The sequence below is a fragment of the Malaclemys terrapin genome, chromosome 7 (assembly GCF_027887155.1).
Source record: "Malaclemys terrapin pileata isolate rMalTer1 chromosome 7, rMalTer1.hap1, whole genome shotgun sequence".
In the NCBI taxonomy this organism is placed as follows: Eukaryota; Metazoa; Chordata; order Testudines; family Emydidae; genus Malaclemys; species Malaclemys terrapin.
In genome coordinates, this window is record NC_071511.1 from 70,868,565 (window position 1) to 70,886,005 (window position 17,441).

Consider the following 17,441-nt stretch of genomic DNA (forward strand, 5'->3'; position numbering starts at 1 on the left):
CACAATGTGGCCCTGACATCACCCCCCAACACCCCATGCTGTCTGTCTCCCCATAGCCCCTGTTTCGTGACCTGGCCTGACAGGCACTGCAAAGAAGGCAGGCTATTTGTCTTCCCCAGCTGGCTGGGAGCTGCTGCTACTGTTCTTACACCACAGCACCCTCTGGTGGGAAAAAGGTGGAACTGCAGCAACATTTCTGTAGAAGCTTTTTTCTGCGCAAAAAAATAAAAATATGCACAGCTCATTAATTATGCGCACACACAGTAGTGCAGAATTCCCCCAGGAGTAAAGACTCAGTCTGAGGCCCAGTCTACCCTAGGAATTTACATCACTATAGCTAAGTCTCTCAACAGTGTGAAAAGTCCACACCCCTGAGAAATGTAGCTATACCGACCTAACCCCTAATGTAGACAGCACTAGGTCAATGGAAGAATTGTTCCATCAACCTAGCTACAACCTCTCAGGGATGTGGATTACCTACACCAATGGAAAAATCCCTCCCCATTGGTTGAGGTAGTGTCTACACTGACGCATTATAGAGTTGTGCCAATATAGCATTTAAATATAGGCATACTGTTAGGCTTTGCCTACACTAGCACTTTTGTCGGAAAAAACACCCCCCTGACCGACATAAGTTTCACCGACAAAAGAGCTGGTGTGGACAGTGCCACTGCCATGGCTACCGCCACTTGTTGGGGGTGGTTTAATTATGCTGGCGGGAGAGCTCTCATCCGCTGGCATAGAGCGGCTATACGGGAGACCTTATATCGACCCAGCTGCAGTGGTACAGCTGTGCCGCTGTAAGGTCCATAGTGTTGACATAGCCTTAGTACTTACTCCCATAATTGCCCTACACTGTCACTGCACTGTCAGTTTCTTATCATTTACACTTTCTTCTGTAAAAGCCACTTACGCTGTCTAAATTAGCCTGGAAGCTTCTTTATAAATCCAACATTTTGTACTCTATTTGTGAAAAATGAAAACTAAGACTATTGCGTTTGATTCAGTGCCATGCAGATTGTGCTAGTTAGGGCTATACTGCAGATCCAGTAGGAATAAAACAATACTTAAGAAGTAATATTTTACCAAGATCGATACAGAATTTAATTAGAAGTGCAATACAGGGACTTTCACTTCTAGAGAACCAAGATGGTAGTAACCAAAAGTGGTTACCAGCGAATGTCTTTCCAATAGGCTAGGTGAAATGAGTTGCTGGTATCAGTATAGTGATGTTCATCTCACAAAACCAACAACTCAGTTGCCACCTTTCTTAGCTGTGTCATTCAAGAATGTATCGGCCATTAAGGCTGAATTATTCCCTTACTACGAGAAATGGTTCCCCATGTCAGGGTTGAGATGTATCACCAAGGCAATGTAAATAGATTTGTATGACCACCAATGTCCATATGAAACCTTTTGTTAGTGCACATGTTCTCACTCAATAATGTCTAAAACATTTCAGTTAATATATTGGTGCAGCGCTTGGTAGAAGATAAGAATGGATACAGAGTACCTCAAAAAATGCATAGGAAAATGCTTAGCTGAGGGACTTGCAGAGGTGGCAGAGCATCGGCCAGCAGACCCAATTAATTATCTGGCATACTGGCTCTACAAATACAAGAAAAATTTAAATAAAGAAGAAGAGGTGAATTTCCTTTCATTTTAAAAAAATCTTTTTTGACATTTAATCCCAACTTGGCTGATTTTAGTTTCCATATTTTGTCATTGGTCAATGTCATAATTTTTCTGCAATGCTAGAGGAAGGTAGAGAGGGCCCAGCTCATACAAGATCGTGCAAAGGCCCTGTTAGAACTGGAAATGGTACAAAAACTGAAAGCAGAAGAGCTCCTGATCAGGCAGAAAACTGAAGCACATTATCAGGTCTGGCAGAATTTAATCTTGTGTACTACATTTTAAAACTGAAATCTTATTATCTTTACATGCTTAAGAAAATTGAATCTTAATAAAGCTATTTAACACTTATAGCATTGTTAATCTAATAATGCAGTAGTTTTCATCTAAAATGTTTTTTTTTATATTAAAAAATTAATCCTCACAATTCTCCTGAAATTAGCATAGATAGGTAAATAATTTTTATCCCCATTTTACAGACAAGAGATAAGGAATTCTCACAGTATCCCCAATTACCTGCCCAAGAGGGAATTTTAGATTATAATCCAACAGCTCATATTTATATTCTTCATCCTTGCAATGTCCAGGCTTACTCATATTGTCAGTTCCCTGTCCGCTGTGTCACAAGTCATAAAAGCAGTTTGTCTACATTGGGAAATCTTTTCTAAACATTGGTAACATTGGTCCTGTTTCATCAGTGGTAGACACATTAGAAGTCCTAGTATAAAGAGACTGCCAGCATTTTGAATACCATGTCAAAATCACAGCTGACAAAATTTATAGATAATTCAAAGATTGGCAGAGTGGTAATGATGAGGAAGACAGGGCGTTCATGCAGAGTGATCTGCATCACTTTGTAAACTGGGCCTATTCAAACAAAATGCAAATTAATACAGCCAGCTGCAAAGTTTTACATCTAGGACCAAATAATTTAGGACAGCGGTTCTCAAACTGTGGGTCAGGACCCCAAAGTGGGTCACCACTCTGTTTTAATGGAGTCGCCAGGGCTGGCGTTCGACTTACTGAAGCCAAAGTCTGAGCCCCACCACCCAGGGCTGAAGCCAAAGCCTGAGTGCTTCATCCTTGGGCAGCAGGGATCAGGCTTCAGCTTCAGCTCTGGGTGGCAGGGCTCAGGTTACAGCTCCCCCACCCAAGGCCAAAGCCCTTAAGCTTTGGCTTCAGTCCCACTCCAGGGAGGCGGGGCTTGGGCTTCGGTCCCTCTCCCTGGGATCGTGTAGTAATTTTTGTTGTCAGAAGGGGGTCACAGTGCAATGAAGTTTGAGAAACCCTGATTTAGGCTATACCTACAGAATGGTGAACTGTACCCTGGGAAGCAGTGACCCTGAAAAGGATTCAGAGGTCACAGTGGATGAGCAACTCAACATGAGCTCCCAGTGCAATGCTGTGGCAAAATGAGCCAATATAATCCTTGGATGTATAAATGGGAGTAGTGAGAAGGAATAGGGAGGTGATTTTTACCTCTGTATGAGGCATTTGTGTGCCAGATACGACAATACTGCATACATTTCTGGTGCCCGTATTTTAAAAAGAATGTTGAAAAATTGAAGAGGGTGTAAAAAAGAGCCACAACAATGATTTGAGGGCTTGAGAAAAGGCCTTACAGTGAGAGATTTAAAGAGTGCAATTTGATTAGCTTATCAAAAAGACTTAGGCTATGTCTACGATAGCACTTTTGTCAGTAAAACTTTTGTCGTTCGGGGTGTGAAAAAAACACACTCCTGACTGACATAAATTTCACTGACAAAAGCACTGATGTGAACAGCTCTCCCGTTAGATTATAGCAGCTACATGGGAGACCTTATAGCGGCACAGCTGTACTGCTGTAAGGTCTGTAGTGTAGACATAGCCTGAGAGGTGACTTGGTGACAGTATTAGAGAGACAAGGTGGGTGAAGTAATATTTTTTATTAGACCATCTTCTGTTGTTGAGAGAGACAAGCTTTCGAGCTTACACAGAGCTCTTCTTCAGGTCTCTTGATTACAGTATGTAAGGACCTTCGCAGGCACTAAAGGGTTCTTTGATCTAGTGGAGACAGGCGTAACAAGAACCAATGGCTGGAAGCTGAACCCAAATGAAAAATTAGGCACACATTTTTAACAATGAAGGTGATTAACCACTGCAACAAACTACCAAGGGAGATGGTGGATTTTCCATGTCTTGATGTCTTCAGATCAAGATTGGATGCCTTTCTGGAAGGTATGCTGTAGTCACACACAAGTTACTGGGTTCAGTACAGGAACAGCTGGGTGAAATTTAATGGCCAGTGATACATAGGAGATCAGAATGATCTAATGGTCCCTTCTGGCCTCCAAGTGTTACGAATATGGCTTAAGAGATCTAACCAAAACACTGCTTTAATTGCTGGCAGCAGCCTTTGGTTAGTCTTCTCTAGAGCAGTGGTTCTCAACCTTTTTGGGCTCAAGATCCATTTGTAAATGTTTATGCCCTGTCACAACCTAGGAAATAGTCTGGGGGGTGGAGGCTCTGGGCAGGGCCGGCTCCAGGCACCAGCAAAAGAAGCAGGTGCTTGGGGAGGCCAATGGAAAGGGGCAGCACGTCCGGGTCTTGGGCGGCAATTTGGTGGTGGGTCCCTCACTCCCTCTCGGAGGGAAGGGCCCGCCACCGAATTGCCACCGGAGAATGAAGCGGTGCGGTAGAGCTACCGCCGAAGTGCCGCCGATCACGGCTTTATTTATTTATTTATTTTGCTTCGCCGCTTGGGGCGGCAAATAAGCTGGAGCCGGCCCTGGCTCTGGGGTGGTTTCGGTTAGGTTCTGCCCCCTTGGGGCGGGGGAAAGGGTCTTGCCAGCACTCACCCCACAGTGGCAGCTCCTGTGCTGTGGGGCTGGCTAGGCTTGGCTTTTGGCTCTGGCCATTGCAACCTCCAGGATTGTAGCACTGCTCTGGTTTGGCCCTACCTCCCTGACTAGACCAAATTTGTGTGAGTTGTGACCTGGCGCATGAGTTTGCCACTCACTCAAATTTGGCCTGCCCAGACTCCCATCATCATGACTGCTGGACCAAGCCTGAGTTGTGCTGGGACCCCAGCGGTTGCAGTGCCTGGAGCAGAGAGGCAAGCCTAACTAGTCTCATGGGACAGGAGACACAGGAACTGCCACGCTACCCTTTGAAACATTCTGGCAACCCAATTTTAGGTCCTGATCTAGGGGTTGAGAAACCCTGCTCTAGGGCAGTGTGATAGGGTCTGCGGAGGGCCAGGTGGTCTAGTGGATGTGACATAGCCAGGGTACAAACTAAACTAACGAGTAGATGTGTCACTCCTGCCCTCTAACCTGGGGTGCTCTTTACAGTGCATTGCTGCTATGGCCTCCATTCAAGACTGCTCACAAACATGCACTAGCATGTAAGTTACTCAGAGCTATCTCTGTATGCACTTGCAGCCTGCCAGTCACACTCAGGCTCTTACCAACTTGAATTATACTGTAAGGTGACCCCAGTATACCCCCACTCCCAGATTTTTCCCCAGAAAGGTAGGTCTTGTACTGCCCAGCCCTCTTCTGGATAAAACAAGGTCGTATATAAAGTCTGTCATTTTATTAATAGAACTGATTTGCACTAATCTTGTTATCTCAAATGGAGTTACAAGAAACATATAGATAAAACACAACTATTGCCTAACCTAGCAAACCATGTTAAATTCAAAGCAAAGTTTTTCTCACCATATGTTCTCAAAATCTTACCGGCCAAATTCCTTATACCAGGATCCCTTGTTCTGTGTAACGACTGCTTCCTTTGTTCCTACTCATACTGTGACTCGACTGGGGGGAGGGAGCAAGAGAAAGAAAGAGAAGGAGGAGAAAGGGACCCTTGGGGTGTCAGTCCAGTTCCTCACCTGTGTGTATGGGCTTAGCTTTGCCTTGGGTTTTCAATATCCTTGCCCTCTTTTTACAGGGAGTGAAGGCGGTGGGGAATGAGGCTTATACACCTCTTGGAGGAGGGGCACTTGATAAGGGAGCCCAGGTCCTCCTACTCCACCAGGCTCTGACTCAGGGCCCTACAAGAGCCAATCAGAGTCTGGCTCTCGGAGCACTCTCGGAGTTACCACCTGGGTCACTTCCTACCATCTGTCTCTCCCCATGGCTCCAAGTACAATAAAAGATAACAAAAGGGAAAAAAAAGACAACTAAACCTTCAGCCCAAACCGGGCTCAGTCCCCTTCCAACCCGGGAGACTTCTTCGACACCCTTGTTCAGGAGCCCTCAGGAAAGGTCTGTCTTCCTCCCCGATCTGAGTTGGATTGCTCCCTTTTAAGCTTCCTCCCCAGCTAGAACATGCTGATCTGGAGGAGTGGGGCTATCTGGGTCTAGTATTTTCCTTAAACCCCCTTTGAGCCCAGCGTGGGGTTTGTGCATCCCATCAGAGGCTCAGAAAGTCATGACCATTGGTGGAGCTGAACCAGAGTTAACAATGTAGATGAGACTTCAGGGGCTGACTCTCCATGACTTGCATGGCATCACACAACCAGCAACATGAGTGAAGTTGGACACTGCAGAAATGAAGAACAGAAGTGTGAGCTACTAGGAGATAATGTGCTGAATGTCATACTTAGCCTGCCAGTTTGAAGTTCTCAGCACTAAGGGCTGGTCTACACTACACAGTTAGGTCGACAGAAGGCAGCCTTCTGTCAACTTAATTATGTTAGTGTCTACACTACAGCCTTCTTCCCACCAATGCCCTACTACTCAAATATAATAACTCCACCTCCTCGAGAGGTGTAAGGCTTATGTTGGTGTAGTTCAGTAGTTCTCAAACTTTTGTACTGGTGACCCCTTTCACATAGCAAGCCTCTGAGTGCAACTCCCCCTTATAAATTAAAAACACTTTTTTATATATTTAACACCATTATAAATGCTGGATGCAAAGCAGGGTTTAGGGTGGAGGCTGACAGCTCGCAACCCCCCATGTAATAACCTCCCAGCCTCCTGAGGGGTCCCTACCCCCAGTTTGAGAACCCCTGGTGTAGTTAGAGTGACACAGCGTCTATGTAGATAGTGTCCCTTACATTGGCTGTTTTGTCAATTTTGCGGCTCCTGTTGGGAAATTGACAAGAAAGCTGGGCAGATAGAGCCCAGCTACCCCCTGGTCCCTGGGAGAGCTGGGCTGCTGGACCCTGCTCCTGGCGGACCCCATTCCCAACTGGGAGCCGGGGCGAGAAGAGGAGGCAGCTTCGGACTCCACTCTCATCTGTGAGCTGAGGTGAGAAGCCCGAGCTCCTCTCTCCCCTCCTCCCCCGCCTCCTTCAGGTGAGGATGTGCACCACCGACCCAAGGATAGTAGTGTGGACATACAGCCACCACAGTAACTACTGTGGTGATGCAAGTCAACTTAATATAGGTCGACTTAGGTTTGTAATGGAGACATACCCTTACTGTTAAAAAATATAGAAAAATATTCTGTACAGGGCTAATCCTGCTCCCACTGCAGTCAGTGGCAAAACCTCATTGGCTTAATTGGGAAAGAGATGAGGCATATAGTCTGTCTGTTTCTTTCTGTTTGTTTGAATCAAATGTAACTTTTATCTTAGAAGATAATTATTGAACAGTATCCAAGAAAGATGACAGCAGATCTGACCAACAAGTCTGGAACCCCTAATTTGGCAATGGTTGTAGAGGATGATGAGACTGTTATTTAGAGTAAGTATTATACCTAACAATACAAATAATGTCTAAACAGTTTTTCTCACCACATGTTCTCAACAGTCTTACTGGCTCCATTCATAGGTACTACAGTTAATGTTCCTTCGGACTCAACCTGCTTTGAGTACATAACACACTTTGAAAAAGTGGGTTGACATATACCACTAGACAAGCACCAATCTTTAGTCAAATATAGAATGACTTCAGCAACCTCTTTTTTATGTAAATAAATTTGTGTTTTAGATATAACATGATTTGTCCATAAAAATGTTTTTCTATAAAACAAGAAAACTTATTGCAACAAACAAGTAAAAAGACAGTCAATTTTTAATCTGCCTGGGAAACAATATGCTAGAAATGTACTGCTTTTTTCAGTTTAGTTAAGGAACAGAATTTATCATAGTTTTGCTATTTGTGGGACTTACATTATGAACCAGTTTTAAAAAAGAAAATATTCCTGGAAGAATTTTAATGTAACAAAACCCAGCTAAACTTGAATAAAAGCCATGTATTTAACAAAAAAAAAAATCACAAAGGTAATTTAAGTTTTGCAGTCAAATGTCTGTGTGTCTTTTTAAGTAATGTTGTGCCGTAGCCTGATTAAAGCTAGGAATTTCCAAAGTAAGGTAGTCTGAGGGTATGTCTAAACTATGAAATTAGGTCGAATTTATAGAAGCCGGTTTTATAGAAATCGGTTGTATACAGCCGATTGTGTGTGTCCCCACATAAAATGCTCTAAGTGCATTAAGTCGGCGGACCGCGTCCACAGTACCGAGGCTAGCGTCGACTTCCGGAGCGTTGCGCTATGGGTAGCTATCCCACAGTTCCCGCAGTCTCCGCCACCCATTGGAATTCTGGGTTGAGATCCCAATGCCTGAATGATGCAAAACAGTGTCGCGGGGAGTTCTGGGTACATGTCGTCAGGCCCCTCCCCCTCCGTCAGAGCAACGGCAGACAATCGATTTGCGCCTTTTTACCTGGGTTACCCATGCAGACAACATACCACGCCAAGCATGGAGCCCGCTCAGCTCAGCTCACCGTCACCATATGTCCTCTGGGTGCCAGCAGACGTGGTACTGCATTGCTACACAGCAGCAGCTAATTGCCTTTTGGCAGTAGACAGTGCAGTATGACTGGTAGCCTTCATCGGTGATCTGGGTGCTGGCAGACATGGGGCTGGCAGACGTGGTACTGCATTGCTACACAGCAGAAGCCCCTTGCCTTTTGGCAGTAGATGGTGTATTACGACTGGAATCCGTCATCATCATACTGCAGTTTGATCAGATAATGGATGAAACTCCATATGTCCCCCAGTCATATTCTGCTGCCTTCCCAATGATGATGGTGGCTATCAGTCGTAGTACACTATTTTCTGCCAAGCGGCCAGTATTTTCTGCCAAGCACCCAGAAGATGCCGAGTACATAAACTGCAAGGGGTACTTTTTCAATGCTGCTGCAAGCCCTGGTGGATCACAAGGGACTTTTCACCAACATCAACGTGGGATGGCCGGGAAAGGTACATGATGCACGCGTCTTCAGGCACTCTGTTCTGTTTCGAAAGCTGGAGGAAGGGACTTTCTTCCCAGACCAGAAAATAACCGTTGGGGATGTTGAAATGCCTATCGTGATCCTTGGGGACCCGGCCTACCCCTTAATGCCATGGTTCATGAAGCCATACACAGGCAGCCTGGACAGTAGTCAGGACCTGTTCAACTACAGGCTGAGCAAGTGCCGAATGGTGGTGGAATGTGCATTTGGACGTTTAAAAGCGCACTGGCGCAGCTTACTGACTCGCTCAGACCTCAGCGAAAAGAATATCCCCATTGTTATTGCTGCTTGCTGTGCGCTCCACAATATCTGTGAGAGTAAGGGGGAGATATTTATGGTGGGGTGGGAGGTTGAGGCAAATCGCCTGGCCGCTGATTACGCGCAGCCAGACACCAAGGCGGTTAGAAGAGCACAGCAGGGCGCGGTGTGCATCAGAGAAGCTTTGAAAACGAGTTTTATGACTGGCCAGGCTACAGTGTGAAACTTCTGTTTGTTTCTCCTTGATGAACCCTCCACTCCCCCCCCCATCCTCACCTCCCCCCTTTGAGCACTGCTTTCAGAGGCAATAAAGTCATTGTTACTTCACATTCATGCATTCTTTATTAATTCATCACACAACTAGGGGGATAATTGCCAAGGTAGCCCGGGATGGGTGGGGGAGGAGGGAAGGAAAAGGACACACTGCATTTTAAAACTTTAACTCTTATTGAAGGCCAGCCTTCTGATGCTCGGGCAATCATCTGGGGTGGAGTGACTGGGTGGCCGGAGGCCCCCCCTCCGTGTTCTTGGGCGTCTGGGTGAGGAGGCTATGGAACTTGGGGAGGAGGGCTGTTGGTTACACAGGGGCTGTAGCGGCGGTCTCTGCTCCTGATGCCTTTCCTTCAGCTCAACCATACGCTGGAGCATATCAGTTTGATGCTCCAGCAGCCGGAGCATCGACTCTTGCCTTCTGTCTGCAAGCTGACGCCACTTATCATCTTCAGCCCGCCACTTGCTCTGTTCATCCCGTGATTCAGCCCGCCACCTCTCCTCTCGTTCATATTGTGCTTTTCTGTAGTCTGACATTGACTGCCTCCACGCATTCTGCTGTGCTCTGTCAGCATGGGAGGACATCTGGAGCTCCGAGAACATATCCTCCCGAGTCCGCCGTTTTCTCCTAATCTTCGCTAGCCTCTGTGAAGGAGAAACATTTGCAGCTGGTGGCGGAGAAGGGAGAGGTGGTTAAAAAAGACACATTTTAGAGAACAATGGGTACACTCTTTCACGTTAAATTTTGCTGTTCACATTACACAGCACATGTGCTTTCGTTACAAGGTCGCATTTTTCCTCTTATATTGAGGGCCTGCCGGTTTGGTGTGAGAGATCACTCACGCAGTGCCAGGCAACAGATTCGGCTTGCAGCTAGCCATGGTAAGCCACAGTCTTTTGGCTTTTTTAACCTTCTTAACATGTAGGAATGGTTTCAAACAGTAGCGCCCTCATTTCCCATACCAAGCACCCCTTGGGTTGGCCATTTAAAATGGATTTGCAATGTAAAAGGAGGGACTGCAGTTTCCGGGTTAACATGCAGCACAAACCCAACTACCCCCCCACACACACAATTCTCTGGGATGATCACTTCACCCCTCCCCCCTACCGCGTGGCTAACAGCGGGGAACATTTCTGTTCAGCCGAGCAGGAACGGGCACCTCTGAATGCCCCCTTAATAAAATCACCCCATTTCAACCAGGTGACCGTGAATGATATCACTCTCCTGAGGATAACAAAGAGAGATAAGGAATGGATGTTGTCTGCATGCCAGCAAACACAGGGACCATACGCTGCCATGCTTTGTTATGCAATGATTCCAGACTACGTGCTACTGGCCTGGCGTGGTAAAGTGTCCTACCATGGTGGACGGGATAAGGCAGCCCTCCCCAGAAACCTTTTGCAAAGGCTTTGGGAGTACATGAAGCAGAGCTTTCTGGAGATGTCAGTGGAGGATTTCCGCTCCATCCCCATACACGTTAACAGACTTTTCCAGTAGCTGTACTGGCCGCAATTGCCAGGGCAAATTAATCATTAATCATTAAACACGCTTGCTTTTAAACCATGTGTAATATTTACAAAGGTACATTCACCAGAGGTCCCCTGTGTGCCCTCAGGGTCTGGGAGCACGCCTTGGGTGAGTTCGGGGGTTACTGATTCCAGGCCTAGGGTGATGAACATATCCTGGCTGTTGGGGAAACCGGTTTCTCCGCTTCCTTGCTGCTGTGAGCTATCTACATATTCTTCATCTTCATCTTCCTCGTACCCCGAACCCACTTCCCTGTTGCGTGTTTCTCCATTGACGGAGTCATAGCACACGGTTGGGGTAGTGGTGGCTGCACCCCTAGGATTGCATGCAGCTCCGCGTAGAAGCGGCATATTTGCAGCTCTGCCCCGGACCTTCCGATTGCCTCTCTGGCTTTGTGGTAGGCTTGCCTTAGCTCCTTAATTTTCACACAGCACTGCTGTGCGTCCCTGTTATGGCCTCTGTCCTTCATGGTCTTTGAGACCTTTTCTAATATTTTGCCATTTTGTTTACTGCTACGGAGTTCAGCTAGCACTGATTCATCTCCCCATATGGTGAGCAGATCCCGTACCTCCCGTTCAGTCCATGATCCCGTACCTCCCGTTCGGTCTTTTGCGATCCTGGGACTCCATCATGGTTACCTGTGCTGATGAGCTCTGCGTGGTCACCTGTGCTCTCCTCGCTGGGCAAACAGGAAATGAAATTCAAAAGTTCGCGGGGCTTTTCCTGTCTACCTGGTCAGTGCATGTGAGTTGAGAGTGCTGTCCAGAGCGGTCACAATGAAGCACTGTGGGATAGCTCCCGGAGGCCAATAACGTTGAATTCCGTCCACACTACCCCAATTCCGACCCGCAAAGGCCGATTTTAGCGCTAATCCCCTCGTCGGAGGTGGAGTAAAGAAACCGGTTTAAAGGGCCCTTTAAGTCGAAAAAAAGGGCTTCGTTGTGTGAACGTGTCCAGGCTTAATTCGAATTTACGCTGCTAAATTCGACTTAAACTCGTAGTGTAGACCAGGCCTCACTCTATCTCCTTATCTATTAATTGCCTAGCTCACATTCATACACACCCCTGAACCTTGCCACTCAGTGCAGGCTCTTTGTGAACATCAATAGTTCTGTTGCAGGTGGAGGGCTGATGATATGCCTTTTTAAACAGGAGTGATACCTTATGAGTGTAACAAAATTGTAGTTTGAAGCAGAAGCCCTAGCATGAAACATCTGGCAAAAATCAACACCTGAGACCATGGACTAATCTCTTAAGTCACTGCCATGGATGGTATCTACACTCACAGATGTATGTCTCTAGTTCGTGGTGGGAAGAAGTTAAGGGAGGGAAAATCTGACCTTAAATAGAATTTGTACACCTTCATCCAAAAAAAAAAAAAATTGGAATATGTATTCAAAAAGCACACCGCTATACAAGAGTGAGAAAACAAGGATTGAAAATCAAATTATATATTGCCAAATGAAGAACAGTCATGGTTTGCGATTGAGTGGGCAATATTATGTGAATAGAAAAGAAACTGGATAAATGTACTGCATACTGACAAAATAAACTCATGTACACTGATTGGCTGTGAACTAGAGTTCCTTGTGCAACAAATTGTATCTGCTGGAGTCATGAAGGTACCTCTCCAGAGTGTATCAGAAATTAAGGAAGCAAATAAGATGCTTGGTGTGTTTTTAAAAATCAACAAACTGTTCTAGCTTAATGTTAACCTCTGCAATTCACTGTCACAAAAAGTTCCTTCTCCAATCTAGTCAGAGAAGCTGCTTGAGTCCCATGATCCTGCTGACATCAGAAGCATTTCCTGTTTCCATCTTTAAAGGGAGCTGGATAGTTACAGTGAAAATAAATGGAGAAAATCTTGGACTTAAAAGAGGATTGTGCAAAATCCATTCCTTTCCTCCTCTCTGAAAACAAAAGCGACCTAGTTATTCTTCGGGTTTTTCTTTTTCTTTCCTATCTCACTCCGAAATATTTACAGGATCATAACATACATGTGGAATGTTTTTAAATAGTAAATGCATTAAGTTTTAATTTCAGCACACGAATGAAAACTTTATTTTAAAAAGTTTAAAGGAAAGTGATGAGAACAACAAATTTCTTGTTATACTTGTTATGAAACAATAAAAAAGTTGTAGCATTAGGTAAAAGCCTAGAAGATGAAGGCAAAAGGGTGGTAATGTTGGTGCTCTGGGAAAGGGATATATGGCTAGTGGGTGAAATCACTTGTCATTGGATATTGAAGAGAGATCAGTGGGTGAAGTTACAAACTATTAGGTAGAGGGGGGACTTGGTTTGCTAAAATTCAAAAATGTCAGATGTCCTGTCCACATTTTAAAAACATGGCTAAATAAAGCTGGCTGGCTAGCTTAACTTTCTTTGTCTTCACAGTGTTGAATTCACTAGGTAATTGTTTCTCTTTCTAACTGTGGAAAATGGAACAGCTGATATTTAATACTGTAAATGAGTGATTAATGTTTATTGATTACCAAACATCATTTATCTGACTCAACATACCAATATGAAAGAAAGACAAGGTGGGTGAGGTAATATCTTTTATTGGACCAATAGTTGGTGAGAGACATGTTTTCAAGCCACAGAGAGGTCTTCTTCAGGTCTGGGGGCAAATGTACATTTAAAACTGCATTGGCACAACTGCGCCACTGTAGCACTTAAATGAAGATGCTCTTATGCTGACAGGAGAGTGAATCAGCATAGTTAATCCATTTCCCAAAAGGTGGTAGCTGTGTCAGTGGGAGAATCCCTCCCACTGACACAGCGCTGTCTACAACGGGTCAGGTCGGTATAACTACATTGCTCAGGTGTTTGGATTATTCTACTGATGTAGTTATACCGATGTAAGTGTGTAGTGTAGACATGGCCTGGCAAAGGTACTCTCAGTGGGCAAGTCTACACTACAAAATTAAGTCGACCTAAGTTAGGTCGATGTACAGCCACTGCCGTAATTAAATTGTTTTTTCATATCCACACTACATTCCTTGTTATGGCTGTGCGCATCCTCACCAGGAACCCTTGTACCTATTTAACTGTCAGTGTGGGGCACTGTGGGAAAGCTTCTGAAAGGCATTAACAGTTGGTGTAAACAATACAGTGTCTACACTGACACCGGATTGACCTGTGTCCACCTAAGCCTCTTAAAGAGGTGTAGTAGATGAGTTACATCGGTTGGAGCTACATTTTAATATAAATGCTTACAGAGTTAGGTCAACATAACCTAACTCTGTAGTGTAAACCAGGCCAGAGTCATAGCACAATTGCAAGGTGGAATAGATAGTTTAGTGTAAGTAGTTATCACATATTGTAAGGGACCATTCTAGAGTGGCCCGTGAACACCTCTGCAGTCATAGGACAAAAAGAGGGAGTTAGTGGGTAACAGATTGTTGTAATAAGCCATAAATCCAGTGTCTTTATTCAGTCCATGATTTTTAGTGTCTAGTAAAGTTATGAATTTAAACTCCCTGCCTTGTCTTTTGAAAGTGTGTGCAGGTTGCCTTTGAGGATGAGGACTAATAGATCAGAAAGAGAGTGATCGCTTTGTGAAAATATATGCATCCGAAGAAGTGGGCTGTAGTCCACGAAAGCTTATGCTCTAATAAATTTGTTAGTCTCTAAGGTGCCACAAGTACTCCTGTTCTTCTTTTTGCGGATACAGACTAACACGGCTGTTACTCTGAAATTTGTGAAAAGTGTTTATCCACAGGTGATAGGGTGTTTTGTCTTATAATTTTCCTTGGTGAGTTCATTCGAGAGCATAGTGATTGTCTGGTTTCACCCACTTAGTTACTATTGGGACATTTAGTGCACTGTATGAGGTTTAACATGTTATGATAGGCAAGTGTAGGATCCATGGGTCTTCAAAGGTGTGTTCTGGTAGGTGTTGACCATTGTAGCAGTGGAGATATGTCTGCAGGTTTTGCATCTGTTGTGCTGGCAGGGTCTGGTGCCACTTTGAGTTGAGGTGTTCTTGTCTGGGAGCTGGTTCCTGATAAGCTTGAAAAGGTTGGGGGTTGCTTGGAAGCCAGAAGTGGAGGCTCAGAAAAGATTTCTTTCAGGGTCGGGTCCCCATCAAGTATGGGTTGTAGTTGTTTGATGATTCCCCAATATGGATTCCAGTGTGGTATAACAGGTGACAACTAGGTTTGTGGTGAGTGGGGGTTTTATTTCTGTATTGAAGGATGTTTTCTTGGGCTATTTGGGTGGCCTCTTCCATAATGCAATCTACTTCTCAGATGGAGTGTCCTTGTTTGGTGATGGCAGTTTTAAGTGCGTTAAGGAGTATATCCTGGACTTACTCCTTGCAGCATATTCTGAATGCTTGGCTGTAGGTAACAGATTTCGTGATGCATATAATATGAAAGAAGTAGTAGAAAAATAAAGACACAATGGACTGAGGAAATAAACAAATAATTCTTACAAAGTTAATATAAGCATTGTCAAGAGTTAAGTAACTAGATAGGATTTGTGCTCATCTCAGAGAGTGCAGAAAATTGTAGGTGGGGGTGGTTAATTATTCTTCAGGAACGAGTGCCATTGAATGAAACTTTGTCAATTGAAGTAGAAGAGCAAAACGTTGTTCCTGCAAGTGAGAGATTTTTAACTAAAGGTAGCAGCAATGATGATTTAAGTCCCCATTCCAGGCCTTTGAGCAACACCACAACAGTGTTTTCTATGAATCACAAAATGATTTTTATAGGGCTATTTGGCTCCAAAAGGAGAACTAAGGATTACATAGATGTGATTTAACCATACACTAAACCCAACTGTTGCATATAGGTACAAAATGTAAGAGCTGAATGTATTAAAATTCATGAATGAAATGAAATTGTTCATGCCTACTTGCTTATAGAAAAGTAACAGTATTCTTTGCCTGCAAATCTTTGCTTATAATTTCATAATCATAAAAGTGTTTTATTGCCATGTCATTGTAAACTTGTGAAGTAATTCTGTTTGTTTAAGTGTTAGCTCTTGTACAAGTAAGAGCTGGTGGTGTTTGGCAAGATCCTGGCACAGAGCAGACAAGCTACTGCAGTGTTCCCCAATCTGATCTGACAATTTACCTCAGCCCTAACTTGTTGCTTATTTATTATTTTTCCAGCTCTGATACTCTCCTGGTCAAATACTCCCAAGTGTGCTAGATTATAGGTTCATACTAGATTTCTGGTACAGTCAGATTTACTTCACAGATTAAGTTGTGGGGCAAAATGCTCTTGAAAGCTTTGATTGTGCCCTAATTTTGGATCTCCAGAGACTGCTAAAAATCACTGAAAAAGGAGAATCAATGAATAAACAGTAATCCTGCCTTTTAGATATTATAAATCATTCTTCATTTTTGGAAATAAATATTACAAAACAGATCATAATGTGATTTGATTATTTTGCCAAAGAGTGTATTTGTTTATGTCTGTACAGAAAAAATCGTTCTTTTCATACATAGAAGGGGGGTAAGGAGAATGTTGTGAACATTTTGGCAGATGTTAAAGCCGTTGAAACAAACCAGGAACCATCAAGGGACAAACCTGACAGGGAAGACGACTCAGTACATGAATGAGAGTGAGCTGAATGAATCACTAACAGTACATCTCATGAGGAAGCCTCAAATGAGAACACTGCAAGCAAAGATTCCATAAAGCTTTCTGAGATGACTGGTAGAATTCAGCAAACCTAGGAATGAATAAGACATGCAAACCAAAGACACAGTAGTTAATAGAAAGACAAAAAATAAGGCATGTGAACTGACTAAATTATCTTCCTATTGTGTACGGTGCTTTGGAAATGAGTAGGAAAGAGTCTTCCTTTCTGTTCATGATGGTCCACAGATACTAAGGCCCTGATCTTGAAATGTAATATGTGTGTGCAGACTGGTGTCTGTATTTGCATGGGAAAGTAAAATAAAGCAGTGCACGATAAAAGACTTTGGAGCATTTTTTTTCTTTCAACTTTCTGTACCTGTTGCATCCTTGCATCCTACACCACCTATTATATTAATTTTTTAAAATATGTCCTGGGAAATATAATGACACTACTAATTTTGTACTGATATTTAATGGATCCAATTTGATTACTGTATCTGTAATTGCTAATTTTGGAAATAGTGCATCCTTTAGAACACCTTCTTAAAGTGATAGATATTACTAAATCTCAGTCACAAAGCAAATGAAACTGGCAACTTTACATTTTGTCTATAAAACAGTATCCTGGATTTCTAGTTAAATAATTAAATAAAATATCTTCTGAGTAATTGCTACTGCTAAATTTAGAATTTGTTTAAACTGCTTTGAAGTTTTTAATAAGGTTTTAACACAGCTCTTATGGCCGATCCTATTTTAAAATCTAGGTTATTAAAAGCTATTTTATCCTGTATGTTCAGTTAGTCTATAGGTTTTTTACGATTATGCATGCTTTGGATCCAATTTGAATGAGGGAAGTGTCAAAAATCATGTTTTCTTGTATGTATTCAGGAAGCCATCAAAATAATTTGGATCAAAAGTTGTTGAGGTTTTTCC

At 43.7% G+C, this 17,441-nt stretch overlaps 1 protein-coding gene across 1 annotated transcript; it reads left to right on the forward strand.

Annotated features, from left to right (window-relative positions):
• Positions 1–1,498: 1,498 nt before the first annotated feature.
• Positions 1,499–16,814, forward strand: LOC128841253 (DPY30 domain-containing protein 1-like). Its single transcript, XM_054036128.1, has 4 exons — positions 1,499–1,645; positions 1,759–1,881; positions 7,199–7,307; positions 16,348–16,814. The coding sequence occupies exons 1-3, from the start codon at positions 1,499–1,501 to the stop codon at positions 7,304–7,306; spliced, it is 378 nt and encodes a 125-aa protein (XP_053892103.1). The 3' UTR covers position 7,307; positions 16,348–16,814.
• The last annotated feature ends 627 nt before the right edge of the window (positions 16,815–17,441 follow it).

Coding starts and splice junctions, on each gene's coding strand:
- LOC128841253 (XM_054036128.1), top strand. CDS start 1,499: ATGGATACAGAGTACCTCAAAAAATGCATAGGAAAATGCTTAGCTGAG. Junction 1,646..1,758: donor ATTTAAATAAAGAAGAAGAG/GTGAATTTCCTT, acceptor CTGCAATGCTAG/AGGAAGGTAGAGAGGGCCCA. Junction 1,882..7,198: donor AAACTGAAGCACATTATCAG/GTCTGGCAGAAT, acceptor CTTTTATCTTAG/AAGATAATTATTGAACAGTA.